We start from the raw sequence: 17,353 nt of genomic DNA, 5'->3' as shown, positions 1-17,353 counted from the left end.
AATGAAAAAAGATCGTATCATGGTGAGGATCTACGAAGAAATCTGCAGTGCTCATCCCAGTGCAGAGTATATGAGGTTCCTATTCCTAGGGATTGTTCCAAATAGTCAAGATAGAGAAAAAGAGCCCTTGAGCACGGACGCTCTTTCTGTTAGACAGAAGCGGCATGGCTTCTTTACATTACAGTGGCAGGAGACACTCACCTTAGAAGAAATGAGTTCCCTAACCCTGAAATATACTTCATCCCTCCACATCCGAGTTAGTCACAGACGGCTTCAACTAACCAGAGACCAAAAATATTCATAGAAAGGTGCTTATATTAAACATGTTCATGTGCCTTTCTTGTTATTATTTCTTAAGCAATTAAGACCAGAACTTAACATTGAGCACTCAGATCGGGCATTATAGAGGATGTAAAGACGATAGAAAGTATGTAGGAGATTTGTATCAGAATCAGTTCTGGTACTGAGGTGGGGGCCTGGGATCTCTCACAGATATTCAAGGATAACTAAACTTACAGAGAATAAAGGCACACTTGCAAGCGTCACACTTAAACCAACTATGTTCACTGTCCATTTTGCCTTATATGCTATTCTTAGTGTCTACCCGTAAGAGATCAGTTAATGTAGGTGTCTGTCCTACATTAATGGTACCTGTAAGATTTATTTTATTTGTAACTGTCCTGTTGAGTAATTATTAAGGACTTTAAATATACTTTGGGGAAAAAAAAGAAAGAAAGTAAAATCCTAAATAAGCTCACACATTACACTGTTTTTCCAAATTTTGCAACTCTAAGATACATCTTTTTATATGGAATTTCTCAGGAATAAATCATGTAACAAAGAGTATGGAGAAGTGTAATGGGCAAGATGTATTTCTTTTTCTTGTTGGAATACGAACATTAGTACATCTTATAATTCAAGTTATCAAAGACTTGGGGTGAAATACGGTTCAAAAAATGTATGATTATCTTTATGTTTTGAGATATGATTTTATACTGCAGTCCATCTGGCCTCAAGTTCACTATGAGCTCCAACTAGTGTTGACAATCTTTGAGCTTCAGGTTTAAGTGCTGGGGCTAAAAAGGTGTACTTGCAGATCCAACCTCTCTCCTTCCTTTCCTTACTTGTGTTGTACCAAACACAAACCTCATCTAGCTGTCCAAGTTGGTCTTGGACTTATCCTGTAGCTTAGAAAGGCCTCGTGATCTTCCAGCATGAGCATCCTGAGGCATGTGCGAACAGGACTAGTTTGTGTTATCTAATTTGTTGCTACTGGTGTTGTTTTAAGACAGGGTTTCTCTGTGTAACAGCCCTAGCTGTCCTGGAACTTGCTTTGTAAACCAGGCTGGCATGTAAAACATGGAGATTCACCTGCCTCTTTCCCCATCCCGCCCCCCAAGTGCTAGGATTAAAGTGTGTGCCACCTTGCTCACTTGTGTTATGATCTTAGAGCAAAGAAATATGCCTATACTTTTGTACAACTCATAGCATCAACACAGACTCTGAATCCATAGTCTGCTTCACAAATCATTTATTTCTGACATGCTATCTTTTTAAGAATCTACCAATTTCCTTTCTTCTCTCTAGTTTTGAGAATTAAACCCAGAGCTTTTCAGAAAATAGTCAAGTGTTCTACTACTCAGCAATACCTGTGGCTCCCCACACTTGTTTAACATCTATGATTTATGATCATCTCTGATTACAAAATTCCTAAAGCTATCTCAAAAGCAAGGGAGAGAACAGGCTAGCTGGTAGTTACTGCTATGAAAAGAAGTGCAGCTTCTAACAGGGTCTAACCATCAAGATACTACTTTTGAAAATGGTAGTGTTGGATCTGGGTATGACTACATGTCGTCTGTATCCTAGCACTCAAGAGATGGAGGCATGAATATCAGGAAGCCAACACCATCCTTGGCTGTTCAGCACGTTCCAGGTCATACAAGACTCTTGCCCCCCAACAGCCCAAAGTCTAGTTAGAAAAGAGAAATGTAAACTCAAGATGGTAATGAATACATTGAAGCTGTGAGATCACAAATAAAAACTCCAACCCAGATTCTGGGGTTGACTTGACGTGAGCCATCACGGTACTCACTTGATGGTGCAGACTCACTCTCACTGTTATGTCTAGAGCTGGTCGACTCAGAGTTCAAGCTGAGGGTGCTTGGGACAGATGAGAGCTCATTGCAGAGCTGCTCCACATCATCTGGAACCACTGGCCATAGATGCTTGCGACTGTGCCTTACAGAATCCCAGCTGTGACATTTCAAAATATCACAGCCTTGCTTGGTTTTAGCTATGAGCCCAAGAACATATACACAGGTCCTGCATGTAAAAATATGTGGTAAAAACAGTTTATAATTCCAAGGTAAGATTTCTTAAATAGCCATAAAAGGGTACTGTATGGGTATTTATATTTTCCTTAAAAAGACATTTAAAAATTGTTCAGTTTGTGATTAAAACAAAAAGGTCAGGTAACAAGGCCATAGACTAGCACATTGAAATCGACAATTAAGAACCATAAAACTCTGCCTTACATTTATTTCTAAGTACGAATATGTTCACTAGAAAAACTTCAAGAATGTGACATACCCTCGGATGGAAAGGACCTCACACTGTTTTGCAAGTTTTAGTATATCTGGGATCACATTTTCTTCCTGTAGCAAATTAAGCCCCCAATTCGATGAGCCAATATTTCCCTAAAAGAAATATCAAATATTTATAAGACTAATATTTTGAAGAAACCTTAAAATCTACCAAGAAATATATTTAAATCTAACGGGGGGGGGGGGGGAGTCCATTTAAAAAAAAAAGAACCAACCCAAAACTTAATAAATAAGATGTGCTAGGAGTAAGCAATTATATTTTAGAAGAAAAACAAAGGCACTAATAGTTTAATCTAACATCTATTTCTTATGCATACAGATAATCTTTAAATTGGTAGGAACAATCCTGGTCTTTAAAATATTAATCTAAGAAAAAGTTCAAGGTAAAGTAATTTTAACTTATTTAGTATTAGTGGAAGAAACCTAAAAAACAAAACCCATAAGCACTGGAAAGACCAGAACTGTTTACTACAGACCAAGGCCCAAAGAGAGGCTTTCAGCTTCTTAATGTCTTCCCATTTGTCCAAGTCTGGAGTGCGAACATTGTGACAGAGCTCTGTGATGATACTCTGGAGAGAGAAGGAAGTACCATGTGAGCATCTTAGGCTTATCTTAGACTGGACCCTGGCACAAGACAGCAAAGGTGCTCTCCCGTCATTTCTGCTCACTTAGAACTGCAGGAGTAACTTAGCACTCAGCATTTTTTAGGAGGCTCAGGCTCTGAGTTCATAGTCTACACTTCTCACTAATCTGCACTAAGTTCAGCTCAGCTTCCGAAGCAGGGAAGAAACTTAATTTTTTTGTGTATGTGATTATAATTTCTTCAGTGAATCATGAAGACCACAGACCTTAGCTGAGGCTAACACCAGAAATTAGTTATTCAAGTTACCGAGCATCCCTGTGCCTTGAATTCTTAACCTGTAAGTGATTATAGAACCCATCTTACGAGGTCTTGTGAGTTACTATTACATATGAAGTACTTACTGAAGTACACGGTACCTAGTATTACAAATCATAAATATTAATGCTTTTAAAAAACTGTGTGTGTGTGTATGCCACAGCACACTGATACTAGAGGAAAACTCACACAAGTTGGATCTTTCCTTCTACACAGCTCCTTAGGAGCAAACTCAAGATTATCAAGCTAGACAACAGGTGTCTGGGTACCCATGAGCCATCTCTTCTGTATGTTTGTTTCTTTTAGTTAGAAAATAGCATCTTCTTAAAACTAATGTCTAAATTTTATCACAGTATATGATTATGACACCCAGCAACTTGAATACTGGCTAAGTCAGTTATAAAACTGCTTTTGAGAAATCTTGGCAAAGATAATGATTTTAGTCCTATTAATATTTTCCTTTTACTTTTTCTACAATTAAAATGCAAATTATATTTTTACCTGTACTTCCAGTAAATGGCAGCCTGTTTTGTGGTGTACCAGTTGTCCATAAAGGTGTACGGGCAGGTAGACATGAGGTCGCTGTAGTCTGGTGTGACGAAATATGACCGAGAAAGTTATTAACATGCTTAAGTATGCTAAGTGAGTAAACAAGTACTAATAAGCTTGGCACAATTCCTGACAAAACTACAGAGGGGTGAAACCATGAGGATGTCTCTGGAAAGGTCTCAAAGTTTAATGGTGAGCAAGCTGGAGCTAGTGCAGCAGACTGGGCTGAGGCCATGGAGCGTGGCTAGGTAGGGTGGCATGGAGCACGCTCAGCATGCACTACATTCCATTAGCAACGTGGAGCCCTGGGCAAGCAAGAGCTCTCCTCTATCACTGAACAGGAGTCCTCGGAAACGTTTTTAAATAACTTATTAAGAGCTGCTTTTAATTTGGCATTTGAGAGACAGTTATACAGGGACACACCGACTGGATCATACCTTTGATTACTGCGACGAACGTAGTTATCACCATCAATAGGCTTCCTGTATGTAGTGAGGGCTTCATTAAGTTGTTCCTCAATCAAGTCAACATACTTTGAATTATATTCCTAGAAGATAATATTGTTTTAAATCTTCTGTTTTCATAATTATCTTCACCACATTATAGCAAACCTTAGAGTATGTTCACAAGTTTTTAGGAAAGGAAAAGCATAAGTTATGAAGGCACACGCTCTACCCCATCTAAAAGAGCTCTGTATCGCCTCTCCTTCCATGTAAATGAGCAAGTAATGGCCTCTGTCCTGTTAGAGCTCTCATTTTCATTAACAAGTTGTCTTCTTAGCATTATATTCTGAAGACATTCAGGAGAAATTGTAAAAAGAAAATTAACTGAATTATATAATTTTAGTGTTTTTAGATAAAATTCTTTATTAATTTAAGTCAGATCAAAACCAAAATTAATTTCACATACATACCACTGAAAAAAAAATTGTAACTCAATGTTTTAGGGTGAGTGTACCATTCTGCTATTGCTATTACAAGAGATTTTCATTTCAAACTGTCAGCAAAAATAAGTAAAACCAACTTGGAAGGCAACTTAGCAGTATTTACTGAAAATTAAATTCAAATTTATTTGTATTTTATTTTTTAACAATTTAATTTATATACTTTTAGAACTATGAAATAGCTATCCTTATACATGTAATATAAGCAAATACCATTTATTTAAAAAAATTAGGTGTTTCAGGCACAATCTAAATATATTTTAGTACCAGGATTGGTAAAATTATGCAGTCTTTAAAAAAAAAAAAAAAGTAGTGGCCAGTGAGATAGTTCAACAGGTAGAGAGACACTTGCTGCCATGCCTGACAACCATTTCAATCCCCAGAGATTCCATAAAGGAAGATAAATGACTAAATGATTCCTGCAAATTGTTCTCTGACTTCCACACATGGCTGAATACATGTGCGCGCGCACACACACACACACACGCACGCACGCACGCACGCACGCACAGTGAGGGTGTTTAAAAAATGAATGAAGTAGATCTAAATGCACACTATTCTGGAAAGTTCTAATAAATAAAAATTCAGTTGTATTTATTTTTTTTTTCAGTTGTATTTATTTTTTTCAGTTGTATTTATTTGCAAACTGAACTAATCCCTTTACATTTTAAAGGACATAAAAATATATATATATATGTATATAAAAATGTATATATGTAGACTTATAGCTGTGTACATAGTCAAGTACATAAAAAAAGAAATTGTGAAGGATATTCAGAGAAGACAGGGCCGGACAGAGAAGCCAGTTTGCATTTTAAACCAGAGACTATGCCAGTCAAGCACTTTAACTTAGCATCCTGCTCAGGCCACTGAAAGCTCTTCCTGGTCACTGGGTTTTATATTTCCTGTACATTTACTGAAACAAGGGCTTAATTAATACTGTCACTGTACTTGCCTCTAATAAAAATGTCAGTACAAAAAACTTGATTAAGACAAGCATTTTAGCTTTCTGCAGGATTAGTTATTATCCACGGAGATATATATACTCAATGATATCTTACCAGTGACAACTAAAACCATATCTTTACCATTGCTGAAAGTTATGAAATGGATTAAATTTCTAATAAGGGCTATTTTGAAGATCTGGTCCAAAAATATTGACCTGGGAGACATGGCCCTCCATCCCAAGTGTGGCTGTCTACTACTAGGAGGTGATACAAAAGGCAGAGGAAGGGCAAGATGGAAGGGCAAGGAGATACACTCCTTCATGTCAACTGTGGACCTGTAGCCACTACGAGATTCAGCCAGATGATGGGAGACACTGCCTTGTCAAGAGCTGTAAACGAGAGGCCCATGAATGTAGCCTCCAACAAAAGACTCAACATAAATCAGCTCACTTAGAGCCAGCAAACCCATGTGAGTTTACCAAGAGAGAAAGAATGTTCCTTCCTCCTGTTTCAAACCTGGAGTTGTGTGAAATTTATAATCCAAAAATAGAGAAAAGGGCTGGAGATGGCTCACTAGGTCAAAGCGATGGCTACTGTCTGGACCCTGGCTTGATTGTCAGTATCTACATGGTGGCTCACTGCCTTTAGGACGTCAGGTCGAGGGGATCTGCTGCCCACTTCAGGTGCCTCCACAGGCACCAGGCACATGTGGTTAAAATAAATGGGGAAGAACAAAGGGCTCAAAGCGTGCTGGCTACCAAGCCCAGTGATCTGCGCCTGATCCTATGATTCCATGACAGAAGGAGAGGGCTCATTTCCATAAGCTGTCCTCCGATGTTCATACAACACACACAAGATAAATAAATAAATCTAACATTAAAAAAGAAGTATACAAATATATATGTTAATGTAAGATTAATATAATTTAGCATTAATGAATGAATAATTAATTTGTTTTTTGTTTTTATAGATAGGGTTTCATGTAGTGAAGGCTGGTCTGAATTTCCAAAGGAAAAAAGTATATCTTATTATTTCATAAGAAGTTACCTTGTGCCACTTTTCCAACTGTTTTGCAACATAACCCCTTTCATTCAGGTAAGAAAATCCTTTCGGAATGGAAAGAAATCTGTAAATTAGAACAACCATAACTGAACATTTCGTCCAAAAAAATATCTAAATTAGCACAAAGCATATGCTTCAGAAACAAAGAGACCTTGGACTATGTCCAGTATAAAACAATCTGTAAAGTATTAATATTTCAAACATGTGGACTTCCATTTCTCTCTCCATCTGACAGTCACACAGATAAAACCATGGGTGCACTGTTGTAATAGATACGCGTACTGGAAGGGCACTCTGACCACCACACCTGACTCAGCCATTTAGCTGCCAGAAGCCAGATCAGCCATCACCCAGCTACGTTACTGGATCTTAGTACCATAGCATGCAACCATGTACCTTATATGTCTACCTGATTCAGAAAAGCCCACCTTTGCCGGTCTTGTTTCTGTCTTCTTAACATGCCTTCCTTAAAACGTTGGGCTGTTCTACCACACTTTAGGCTTCCTTTCTCTCAGGCTTCCCTCCCACCATGTGGCTGCTTGTCTGCTGCATGCCTGCCCTTCATGCCATGTTAGGGCACGGCCTTCTGGACTCCTCTCCTCCACTGCCTTCCTCAGGATAGCTGTTAAGGTTTTACACTTTGTCTACTCTGGAGTTTGAACTTTTAAGCTCTAATAAAGTTGTCCTTGACTTTCCAATTTGCAGATAAACTTTCACAGTATTTGCAAAAAGACTGACTGCAATAACAGTAAGGGAAACGTCATGACAAGCAGGAGCACAACGCTAAGCACAAGCTCACAATGAGGAATAGTTCAATTCTAAATGAAGCATGGTTCAGATGTTCAATGTAAATTCAGAGAATCTCCTAGTCAGATTTGCATCTAACACTAATACACATGACCAAGAGGGCACCACAAATGTACTTCATACTCACCTCAGCAGTAGAAGCAAGCCCTTGTCTCCAAGGTGGGATAAGGCTGGCTTCATCTGAATAAGAGCATGAAGATTGGCCTAAAGAGACGATCACCGAGTTAGTAAGTAAGCCAAGGTAGCGTACGTTCTGCTCCAAAACGCTTATGCACTCGGAGCTTTTCTAACACTGCCAATTAAGGTGGAATAGTTTAATAAAATTTTGCCCAAACGAAACTCAACATTACCTTGTCTTCACAAGCTTCATCAAGAATATCCAGCGCTTCAGAAGAAATTGTTTTGTTTTTATCATGTAGCTGAGTTACTAGTAACTCAATTCCCCAATTGTTGAAGAATTCAACGTTAGCTCTCAATAAAACCCTTAAATGTTTTGTTGCATACAGTCTGCAAGCCTAGATAGATAAAGGAAGACATCAAAAGTCAGCATATACACCTTGCTATCATTTTGAAAACAACAAAAAACCTCTTCTACCTGGAAAGACCTGGAACTGAGTTGTAGTTACTATCTGCAGCCTCATTGATTTAACCTAAAAAAGTTCTCTATGGAGTTTCTCAGAGACTAGATTTTTGTTTGTTTGTTTGTTTTTTAATTTAAGAATGTGTGAATGTAATTACAAACTATTATAAATTATATATCAAATATTTTGTATTTGGTGAAGCCACAGGGGTCAGCATATGTAAAGGACATGGTACCCTGGAAATAACATCTTTAAGATCACAGAATGTCCCCTGCCAGCTAAGTACAAGACTAAAGCTCAAGATTAACTCAGTTCCATCCCATATCTTAGTTACTCAGGTTCTTGTGACTCAGCCTCTAGTTTACACAGTACTGCAATGAGCTGGCTAGAAGAGTACACTTTCCGTCTGTGTTATACTCACATCTGTGGCTGCCGTGAGGATTTTTGAAAGAATGACTCTGGCTAATCCATCTCTGCTATAGTCTAGGCTGGAAACAGTGAGTTTTATCAGATGATCTTGGTTTTTCAAGGAACAAAGATTAAGGAGACTAAAAGAGAAGAATTATAAATTACTATGATGATTCATTAACAATAATTTTTCACTAGCTTTATTGAAATATGACTGACAAAATAAAAATTATGTATATTCAAACAGAATACCTAATTGGATATAAATTTAACCTATCAGGTGATAAATTCATTAACAAATCCATTAGCACAGACAATTGCTATCTTAAGGTATAGGCATGTGAAAACAATTCCACATACATTTTAAAAATCCTTCATAAGTAAAGAGTCTTGATAAAAATGATTAACCAAACACACATGCGTAAGACTAAAAGGCAAACTGTGTCTGGACTCCCTGGGACTAAAGCTTAGCTTGCAATGCAGCAGATCTGAGAAGGCTCACCACTGAAAGACACTGCACTTTTCCAGCATTTTGACTCCATGAGGATGACAAGAGAGTGTTCCGATAAATAAGAAGTAGTGTTGACTAAGGGTGGTCAGTAAGCCATTATTCTGAAGGCTTCTCTCAGGTTTCACTCCAGATGAAGCATTGAGCCACTGAACAATATCTTTCACGAGATCTTCTAAGTATCCTTGCCCATCCTGTAGTTAGAAAATCACCTTTAGTAGCCATAAAAAACTTAGTGATGGTAAGTCACTAGTAACAGATAGGATCACTGAGTGAATTTTAACTCTTTCAATGAAAACACTGTTACCTGGAGATAGTCTTTATTTCCCATCTCTCCATCTTACCTGAGGGTAAACTAGTCCATCTAGAGGGCAGATAATTCCCTAAGGTTTTATACCTAGGTAGGGACTACATCAGGATTCACATATATGGCTAAGCTTGTATTTCAAACAGCATATACAGTCTAGGAAATAGAAGTAAGCCAGAAGGGCAGGTATGGTAGGGGTACATTTTAATCTCAGCACTCTAGCAGGCACATCGTTGTGTTCAAGGTAAGCATGGCCTACATCGTAAATTCTACACAGTATGACCCATCCTATAAACAAAACACCCAACCCCCCCAAAAAAAAACCAAAAACAGAAAGAAAAAAATAAAGAAAAAGAACAAAAAAGGAGGAGAGAGTATCAAAGAGTAATAGAGGAGGAAAATGAAGGGGGCGGAGTCAACAGAAAACACCTGCTGTGAAAGTCCGCAAGGCTTACCTCTTCAGACTCGAGCAGAAATTCTGTAAACTGACAACCAACAACTGTGAGCTGCTTGGACTTGGCCAAGTCCAGATCCAGACTAGCGTACAGTTTGCTGCTGGGCTTGTAAAAGTAAAGAAGTCTGCGCACAAACCTAAAATGAAGATGAAATGAGCAACAAAGCAGGGAACCAAACAATTATTAAAGAACAGGTCAGGAAACTCATTAAACACTTTGGCACAGTTCACGGATTTTAAAACTCTGTTGGTTGAGTAAGAACGTTAAGAGTAAGACCTGGTAGGGAGTGTTCAGGCATGGGCAGGCATGGGACAGACACTTTAAGCCCTCAGCACTTAGGAGATAAAGGCAGAAAGAGCAGTAGCTCAAAGCCAGGTTAGACCACATAATGGGTTTCAGGTTAGCCTGGGCTACAAAGCAAACTCTGACCTCAAAAAAACAAACAAACAACAAAAACAAAGCCAAACAAAAAACCCTCAAAAACCCTAAAGAGCAACATAAGACTCCACAGAGCAGAGAGAACATACAGACTGTAAAGCTAGGGAGGCACAAGGAAGCCTCAAGCAGACGCCGATGTAACTGAACTTACATACATATTTCAGTAACTTTCAATGCTGTGCTCACTTCATATACATAGAGTTCAGCTTACTTTCATGCACAACAGTGTAACCCAGAAAGGTAGCAGGAATTATTAAGATATCATTCGTTTTTTCTTAAAGGTTCTCTAGAGAACCATGCTTCTTAATGCCACTGTACCTTGTTGGGTTTTTATATATTTTTTCAAACCTGATATAAACATAGCTCCTATCATTACATATGATTACAGCGTAAGAACTGTTACTGATAGGAACTTCTCTAAGACATAGTAAGGCCTTGTGATCCAAAGAGACTGACCGCAGTGGTTGCTCAGTAACTCACAAGTACAAGAGCACACGGGCGCAGCAGAGAGCAGAGGCTCCCTGTGCTCTGTGAGTTGAGACAGAGCATGCTCTACAGACACTGGAACTGAGGAGCTGACGAGGAGGCCACTCTCCAAAGATGATCTGAGTGTGAGCACAAGCGGCTTAATAAAACACACGCCCTTTCTTAATTAATGCCATCCTTGTGTCAGGGCTAGCATCACAACCTGAGTAACACTACCCTGAAGTAAGTAACTTAGAAAGATCAAAGCTAGAAGCAGAGTAAGTAATGAGAAATTTAGCTGATGCACTGATTATAAGACTGTACATAAAATTATCATTTAAAAAATATCAATAATTACTTTTAAGCTTAGTATAAATTTAAGTTCTTCAATAGATTTTACATACCTGTGCAACTGCTCATCTTTATAGTTTCTTAGATTTACATTTGGCCACTAGAAAAACACAATACATTATATAATGTATATCTGACAATTCCTAAGCATAGAACTCTAACAAATAACAGTAATAAAATGACGGCAATTGATTCGGCAATGTCCAGGAAGTGCTCTATCTACCTTAAGGATGGTCCCAATCAGATTCCAATCCCAGTCAAGATTCTCTTTATGCTGAAGGACTTGGCTGTCTCTAAGGTTTATTAAAAGAGCTTCCTCTGTATCCTAAAACACCAGACAGTAAGAAGGACAATTAGGCAGTCTATGCTACATCAGCAAACTAAATTCTAATTTTAAAAATGAAAAAAAAGGAGGGGGGTATGTAGATGTAGTATTTATAGTTAGGTCGTCAAAGATCCTCAATGCCTATTTTCAAAAGGTTGATAAGACAACAAGAAGGGCCTGAGATGGCTCAGTTTCATGAAGGGCTTGCCTTACAAGCATGCGGACCTAAGTTCAAGCCCCATAGGCTACACATGCGGAGACTGGTGACACACTTGGTATCCCAGCATTGTGGAAGAGATGTAAGGAGAGTGCTGGAGCTGGGCCCAGCCTATGGGGCGAGGTTTTTTTAATAAGAGACCCTGTCTCAAAAACAAACAAAAATGAAAAACTCAAGATGCATGGTCTCTGAGGAACAGCAGAATGCTGCTCTCTTGACCCCACACGCATCTGTACACATCCACACACACTGCAATGCATTCTACCCTCACATACACATAAACGCAGTTCAAGGATTCCTAGTCATGGTAAAACTAGACGACCAATCTGCTTGCAAAAAACCTGAAAATCCAGACAATCCAGTTGCTAAGAACTAGGAAACTAATTAAAATTGTGTCCATTTCTCATGTCAGTACCTTAAGAACAAATATATCTTTCTGAACTCGAAGATACTGATCCCGCTTGTGGTGAGTTGCGATTGCTTTCTGAATGATGTGATCTAAATGAAGGCTGTAGGGCTTAGGTCCTCGCTTCTTCATCTCATGGAAGCGGTTCAAACAGTTCAGGGCTGCACTGGCTCGCCTGACAAGGAAAGAAAAATCCATACTGTGGCAGGGCTAGCATCCTTTCAAGCAGTGGCTGCTAAGTTACTTAAGCTTACATAAACAACAGAGATTACCAAGCAAATTTTGGTGGGGCATGGGAGCATAATGACAAGTCGACACTGCTAATTTACATAAGGAAGCCTAATGTGGGGTCATACTTCCACATACTAACTCTTTCTTCTAAGGTGGTAGGCCCACTCTGTAAGAATTCCTTCTGGACTACTGGCATGATGGTCAGTAGGATCACTTGCACGAGGGGTAACTGGGTTTGGAGCCCTAGTACTCACAAGATGTAGGCACTACACCTGCAGCCTCAGGGGAAGTCCCAAGGATCACTGGCTACTCAGCCAGCCTAGGCTGAAGGGTGAGGTGGAAATTCATACAAGGAGACATCTGACTTCAACCTCTGACTGCTACATAGATGGCCAGCACGACTCCCTGTCCCCTCCACATACTCACAGGTATACACAAGTATTTAAGTCGAGAACCCACTTTCCTTACTAAAGCTGTAAAGCTTTGTTTCTCACATGTAACTCATTATTGTACTTGAAACCAATTTTTGTTTTCATGAAGCTGCAAAAACCATTTTACTGTCCATCAATATAATCCATGATCCTAGTATTAAAGGGATTCTCTCTATCTTCTGCACCAATTCATCATCCTAACTAAAATATTTTAAAGTTATTTAATTACTTATTTGTTACATGCGAAGTATAGTTTTCAAGAATTTGGCAGCAACTAAGCTTTAGACTTGTGTTAAGTAGAGTCTAAAACCCTTAGGATACAGTCAGACTGGCGAGTATACAACCTGTCAGTAAAGACAACTTAGGGAGCTAAAGAAAAAAATGTTTAGACTATTACTATCTCAGTTCTTTTAACCACAATTTTTAATCTTAATGACCCCTGAGTCTTGTGACCTTAATTTGATTGAGTTTAAAACGACCACCAGGTTTTGAGAAAGGCTTTACCTCAATCATGGAACTACAAGATAAACCTTGTATATTGTACTGTAAGCTTCTCGTTAGAACACGGTGGCCTGCTAATGCTTCAGCTGAACAATGTCTCTAGGCTACTTACTGGAAAAGCGAAAATGAATCGCTATTTACTGATAGTTAGGCCCATCTGTAAGCACACACATTACTAAAGCTAATTCAACTCTTGAAGAATGTGTCATTTTAAACAAATGTTCACAGCTCCCAGGAGGTACTGAACTGCATTTTGCTTATGGGGGAAATATATATGACTTTTCCCAGATCATAAAAGCAAACAAATTAAAACCACAACAGAAAACCTTTCTATTTCAGTCATACAGTAAAAGCCTTGTTTAGAAACATGAAAGGAAAAACGTCAATCTACCACTTACTAACACTTTACAGCCTCAAATACAAATTACTACTATTTTGAGAATTGTAACTTCCCCTTCTTGGGGTTCCCAAGGGAAACTGCCAAACACAACCTATCAACTCCTTGTTTTCTCTCCCCACTTAAAGGCCAGGCCATCGAGGCAGACGCTAAGCAGACCGAGCACGCTTTGCGGAGGCTCCGATACTCACAGCCTCTTTTCCTTGGGAATATCGAAGGACGCAGCCATGTTCATGAGGGTTGGCAAGCAGTGTAGATGGTGGCTATGCGAGTGAGGCAGGATGGTGTTTGCCTACAGGGAACATGATGCTTCATGAGACTTCAGAGACAAATACAGTATGCAGGACCAATAAAACCCAAGGCTTTTCATGAAAACAACTTAAATCATTTCTGCCCACAGATACTTCTAATTCTGTTTTGTTTTGGTTTTTCGAGACAGGGTTTCTCTGTATAGCCCTGGCTGTCCTGGTACTCACTCTGTAGACCAGGCTGGCCTCGAACTCAGAAACCCGCCTGCCTCTGCCTCCCGAGTGCTGGGATTAAAGGCGTGCGCCACCACTGTCCGGCATACTTCTAATTCTTAATCCCATCAAATTTCAGTAAGAATGAGATAGCTCTGCAGGACAGATATCTGCCACTAAATATGAGGACTGAGTTCTATCCCAGGATCTACATGGCAAAGAGAGAGAGAACCAACTCCTGCAAAGTTGCATTCTGACCCTCAATGCACCATGGCACAATTTTACACACACACAAACATACACAGACAAGAAGAATAAAAATTAATAAAGCTACTATCATATCTGTTATTATTAAATATGGCTTCTAAAAGTTGCCAATCTTAAACCGGGCATGGTGGTGCACACCTTTAATCCCAGTACTCGGGAGGTAGAGGCAGGTGGATTTCTGAGTTCAAGGCCAGCCTGGTCTACAAAGTGAGTTCCAGGACAGCCAGGGCTATGCAGAGAAACCCTGTCTCAGAAAAACCAAAAACAACAACAACAAAACAAAAACAAAAATGTTGCCAATCTCATTTCTTTCGTGATCTGGAGAATTATGTAGCAAAGCACTGTATTTGAGAAAAGTAGAGAGGCTGTGCTGTATCTACCTCAGAACATGTTGGTCCCTTGTAGCAGCAATCCTTAAATAGAAACTTTATTTCCCGGTGACAGAAACAATTTAACTACCCAACCAGCTTTCTACTGAAAAGTACATTTATTAAATGTATAGAAGGAGAAGGTATAATAAAAAGCATTGAATAGTGCTATCATTTAATCCAGCCTGCTTTTATCTTTCATAAGAATCACAGAATTCTGGGGCTCACAGAAAAAGATTAAATTTCTATTAAAAGATTCCTTCATATAAAGAAAATGAATTCCAGTGTTTGTAGAGGAAGTGGTCTCTGAGAACCAAGATACAGCTCATCTGACCTGAGTCTGCAGTACTGTTTTGTGTTTTTACCAATAGGCTCAATGAGATCAGAGCAAGTGGCTAAGTCACTGATTAAAGACAGACATTGTATACTGTTTAATTCTTTACCTCACAGACACAGCTCAGCTGCCATGTAGGGAGGAAACGCACTTGTTTGGTGTTGGTTTCTGAGATGGTATCTGGTAAGTAGCGCTGCTGTTCTGACACTCACTATGAAGGAAGGCCAAGCTGGCCTTGACCTCAGAGACCCTCGCCTTTGCTTCCTGGGATTAAGATCAGAAGAATGCTATCGCGCCCAGCCAGAAACGCTCATGAGCCAGGTGGGGGTGGGGCAGTGCTAACTCTTGACAATACAAGTAAGCCACTGATGGGTATGAAAAAAATGTGCCCAAAAAAAAATCACTTCAATGGCAAAGGCCAATAGTTTCTAATTGTTAGAAAGGTCATAAAATGATGTAGTTACCCGAGGCCTCGTCCCAGAGTCTCACTCTGTGAACCTAAACTATTAATTTATGGAAATCACTGACACTCAGGTAAAACAACTATATTTAGAACTTTTTCAAAAAAAAAAAAAAGATCAACATTCAGTATTTGGTATTTTTCACACTTGTTACATTTATAAAACCAGTTAATATTAAAAATTTAAATCTACCAGGAATAGGTACCAAAGGCTTTGGCAATATTATTAATATATCCTATGAGCTATCAAAAGTAACACCATTCATTTAACCCGATTTATCATTGAAGATCCTACAAGTCCAACCACAAGGCAGAAGTCATAGTACTCACCATATGCAGGAGCTCTCCTAAAAGGATGGTCGCCCTCACTGAGATGTGGTCGTCACTGTTCGTTATCACCTCGACCAAGCCCTAGGAGGCAAGAAGGAAGCACCAGTGTTGCCCAGCAGTGCAGGTCAACACATTTCTGCACCAGACCTGGTTTGCACTCCTAGGAAGTTTTTGAAAAACAATGTAAGATAAAGGTTTGTAAATGTTACCTCTAAAAGTCCATTACGAATAAATGCAGAGAGTATCAGAGCCAAATAATTGTCCATGAGGTCTGGCCTGGAAGCAAAAGCACAGCCACAGTTTAGATGTCTCACGGAACATAAAAGCAGTGAGGAAATAAGTGGCCGTCCCTTTTCTACCTAAGGTACCTGGATCTAGCACGATGGGGAAGAATAGTTTTTGCCTCAGCTGCCACAAAGCCATCGGAAAGCCTCCAACTGTCCTGGAATCTTCCTGGATCTAAAAGAATTAAAATGAGGTTAGGAGATCAGGCAATACTGAAACACACAGGCATGGGACTATCAGCTATCCAGGCTACAAAAACTTCAAAGTGGTTTTAAAATAACACTTGGGGAGAGATGGGAATTGTGTCATGACTGGCACAGGGGTAACAACCCGGGCTTGTCAAGAGGTATGTGCCTGTGACAGCAGCATTAGGAAGTGTGCATACCTGTACACGCACATGCAATACACCCAACTGTTTATGGGAAGGTACACACTTGTAACTTCCTTCATTTGGAGACTTAGGCATCTTATGAATTCTCTAATCACCAGAAAGAAAAGCAACTGTTCATATTTCTATTTAGTAAGTGTTTGCATCAAGTCCCATGGAAATGTAAGCGGCAGACCCCGGTGCCCTTCAGAACCTACCTACACTGAGCAGGGCTTCTATGAACTCATCCGTCACAACGGGCAGAGGGAGACGAAAGATGTCATAGAGCACTTCGAGCAGACCTCGCTGGAACAACAAGTACACTCCACTTATTTCTACAGAAAAAGTCCTTAATGGCTTTTAAAAGATCATGTTTACAGAATAACAAAGTAACAGAAACATATACCTAAGGGATAATTACTAAATATTTAACATATATGTCTTTTAATTTTTTAATCTTTCCTTATCACCACTGTACAAATCTGGAAAGAGATTTCAGTTCTTTCCATATAGGCACAGAGGCCAGCTGGTGGTCAGACGGGTGGCTCAGTAGTAAACTCCTGCCTCGGACATTGCAGGGCTCGATTCCCAACACATCAAAAATAAAAGGTGAACAGAACTGCTCCTTTGTTTCTTGACCAGAGCTCTGTG

General features: G+C 39.4%; 1 protein-coding gene across 3 annotated transcripts in view; it reads right to left on the bottom strand.

Annotated features, from left to right (window-relative positions):
- The window catches only part of Rictor (RPTOR independent companion of MTOR, complex 2), a 92,053-nt gene that overhangs the window by 14,148 nt on the left and 60,552 nt on the right, over positions 1-17,353 (bottom strand). For all 3 annotated transcript variants that reach the window (XM_006520003.1, XM_006520004.4, NM_030168.3), the window contains exons 12-30: positions 16,921-17,008; positions 16,419-16,509; positions 16,260-16,326; positions 16,051-16,131; positions 14,022-14,122; positions 12,280-12,445; positions 11,546-11,647; positions 11,376-11,422; positions 10,069-10,204; positions 9,301-9,500; positions 8,812-8,938; positions 8,160-8,324; positions 7,937-8,013; positions 6,988-7,066; positions 4,488-4,597; positions 4,003-4,090; positions 3,080-3,172; positions 2,590-2,696; positions 2,093-2,322 (exon numbers count right to left, since the gene is read on the bottom strand). In XM_006520003.1, the coding sequence (XP_006520066.1) occupies positions 2,093-2,322; positions 2,590-2,696; positions 3,080-3,172; positions 4,003-4,090; positions 4,488-4,597; positions 6,988-7,066; positions 7,937-8,013; positions 8,160-8,324; positions 8,812-8,938; positions 9,301-9,500; positions 10,069-10,204; positions 11,376-11,422; positions 11,546-11,647; positions 12,280-12,445; positions 14,022-14,122; positions 16,051-16,131; positions 16,260-16,326; positions 16,419-16,509; positions 16,921-17,008 (2,155 nt within the window). The remainder of the gene's footprint in view (positions 1-2,092; positions 2,323-2,589; positions 2,697-3,079; positions 3,173-4,002; positions 4,091-4,487; positions 4,598-6,987; positions 7,067-7,936; positions 8,014-8,159; positions 8,325-8,811; positions 8,939-9,300; positions 9,501-10,068; positions 10,205-11,375; positions 11,423-11,545; positions 11,648-12,279; positions 12,446-14,021; positions 14,123-16,050; positions 16,132-16,259; positions 16,327-16,418; positions 16,510-16,920; positions 17,009-17,353) is intronic.

This window comes from Mus musculus, chromosome 15 (assembly GCF_000001635.26).
Source record: "Mus musculus strain C57BL/6J chromosome 15, GRCm38.p6 C57BL/6J".
Lineage (NCBI taxonomy): Eukaryota > Metazoa > Chordata > Mammalia > Rodentia > Muridae > Mus > Mus musculus.
This window is presented reverse-complemented; position numbering and strand designations above follow the sequence as displayed.